Consider the following 2196-nt stretch of genomic DNA (forward strand, 5'->3'; position numbering starts at 1 on the left):
CAAGGGAAGTACGTCATTTTCGGATACTTCCGAAAACTCAACGTCAACTTCTGCTTGCTAAGTACAAACTCTGTTGTCATCGTCTTGGTCAATCCAAACATGACACAGAGCATTCTGTGATGCCACATCCATAGTGTTGTCATCGTCTTGGTTAATCCAAACGCAACACAGAGCATTCTGTGATGCCACATTAGCATTGTCATCATCTTGGTCAATCCAAATGCAACACACATAATGACACATCCAAAGCAGGTGGTCTGCTGTGCACTTTGCTGTCTTGCACTCTTCGTTGTCTTGGCCAGTCCAAACGATTTGTGCAATGTATCTATCTACCACATTTCTTTGCACGCTCATTGTTGTCTTGGCCAGTCCAAACAATTCAAGTGCCACGTCAAAGCGAGTCTCTTCATAAACTCAAAGAACGTGTTACACACGATCAGGCAGTGGTTTATATATGGTGATACCATCAAAACAGATCAGAACACATAGATTAAAGTTTTAGATCTCAGTTATTGGATCTTATTCTTTTGACACATCATAGATTCCTATGACGCACGAAACTTTCCCCCATCAAATGATCGGGAAATGTTCGTGCGTCATCATTTTTCTAACCTGCTCATGTGGCTGTGTGTAATTCAGTTTATTGGTGGAATGGTACATTGCTGTCTTGGCTAGTCCAAACACAATGAAAGTTCTCTGTCAATACCCCTTCGATTTTCGTGATCTTAAACTCGTTCAGATAGTCCCACACTCCGTGAAGATGCTCCCCAAAACCGTTTACGAAACGGTTGAGGTCTCGTGGAGCTAGGTCAGTTTCCATTTTCGCTCTTTTGCCCTTATGCTCACAACTCCCCAGGACCTCAATCTGCTTCGTTTTCTGTGGTCGAGGGCTCGTTCGGATACCCCCACACTCCGTGAAGACGCTCCCCAAAACCATTTACGAAACGGTTGAGGTCTTGTGGAGCTAGGTCAGTTTCCATTTTCGCTCTTTTGCCCTTATGCTCACAACTCCCCAGGACCTCAATCTGCTTCGTTTTCTGTGGTCGATGGCTCGTTCGGATACCCCCACGCTCCGTGAAGACGCTCCCAAAAACCATTTACGAAACGGTCAAGGTCTCGTGGAGCTAGGTGAGTTTGCATTTTCGTTCTTTTGCCCTTATGCTCACAACTCCCCAGGATCTCAATCTGCTTCGTTTTCTGTGGTCGAGGGCTCGTTCCGATAGCCCCACGCTCCGTGAAGACGCTCCCCAAAACCATTTACGAAATGGTTGAGGTCTCGTGGAGCTAGGTCAGTTTGCATTTTCGTTCTTTTGCCCTTATGCTCACAACCCCCCAGGACCTCAATCTGCTTCGTTTTCTGTGGTCGAGGGCTCGTTCAGATACCCCCACACCCCCTGAAGAGACTCCCCAAAACTGCCTATGAACTAGTTGAGCACTCTTGGATGTATGTTACGTTCTATTTTTGTCTTTTTGTGCTCATACCCACCAACTGCCCAGGACCTTCTCATGGCTCATTTTGCATAGCCTTGGGCTCATTAGGATACCCACACACTCTGTAAAAATATGCCACAAAAGTTGTCATGACCTTAATTGTTATATCTTTAATATGAAGAAGTATAGTTACATAAATGTGAAAATGGAGGCAATAAATTCATATATTAGAGTCTGACAGCCAAGTAGAGCAATACATTAGCTACCACCTACATCAATGACAACATGGATAGGACTAAAAGCAGGTGATAACTAAGAAATAGTAGAGCAGACTGGCAAAGTCGTCAATGTTGAGCAGGCAGCTGATCGTGGGAATAAATCACTTTCGTGGGAGAAAGTCAAATTTCAGCGTTACCGCGCTGAAAAAAGTCCTGAGATCCTGGGTAATGAACGAGTCTCTTCGTAAACTCAGAGGACTCGTAATGCCTCATGTGAGCTTGATTCCAATGTTATTGATGCTTGTTTATCAGCAGCATGCAAGATTTGAAATTACACAAATTGGCTGCTGGCTGTTCATCAAAACATGGATTGTCATATCAACAATGCACTGTGTAAGTTATTATTGCCCTATTTCAGTCCAGATGCATCCTGCTCATTATTATATAACACATAATACTACAATTTAAGTAATTAAATCCTCTGGAATATTACCTTTTTTCTGCATTTTGATTGATGTAATTTGGAGTAGATATGACAGTGTGAAGC

General features: G+C 43.4%; 1 protein-coding gene across 1 annotated transcript in view; it reads right to left on the reverse strand.

Moving 5' to 3' along the window:
- LACBIDRAFT_330023 (uncharacterized protein) overlaps positions 1-354 on the reverse strand; it is a gene marked incomplete at both ends in the record, with an annotated part of 1398 nt that extends 1044 nt beyond the window's left edge. The window contains 2 exons of the mRNA XM_001884345.1: positions 70-177; positions 232-354. Coding sequence (XP_001884380.1) covers positions 70-177; positions 232-354 — 231 coding nt within the window. The remainder of the gene's footprint in view (positions 1-69; positions 178-231) is intronic.
- Between the last annotated feature and the right edge of the window lie 1842 nt (positions 355-2196).

This window comes from Laccaria bicolor, genomic scaffold (assembly GCF_000143565.1).
Source record: "Laccaria bicolor S238N-H82 LACBIscaffold_25 genomic scaffold, whole genome shotgun sequence".
NCBI classification, from domain to species: Eukaryota; Fungi; Basidiomycota; class Agaricomycetes; order Agaricales; family Hydnangiaceae; genus Laccaria; species Laccaria bicolor.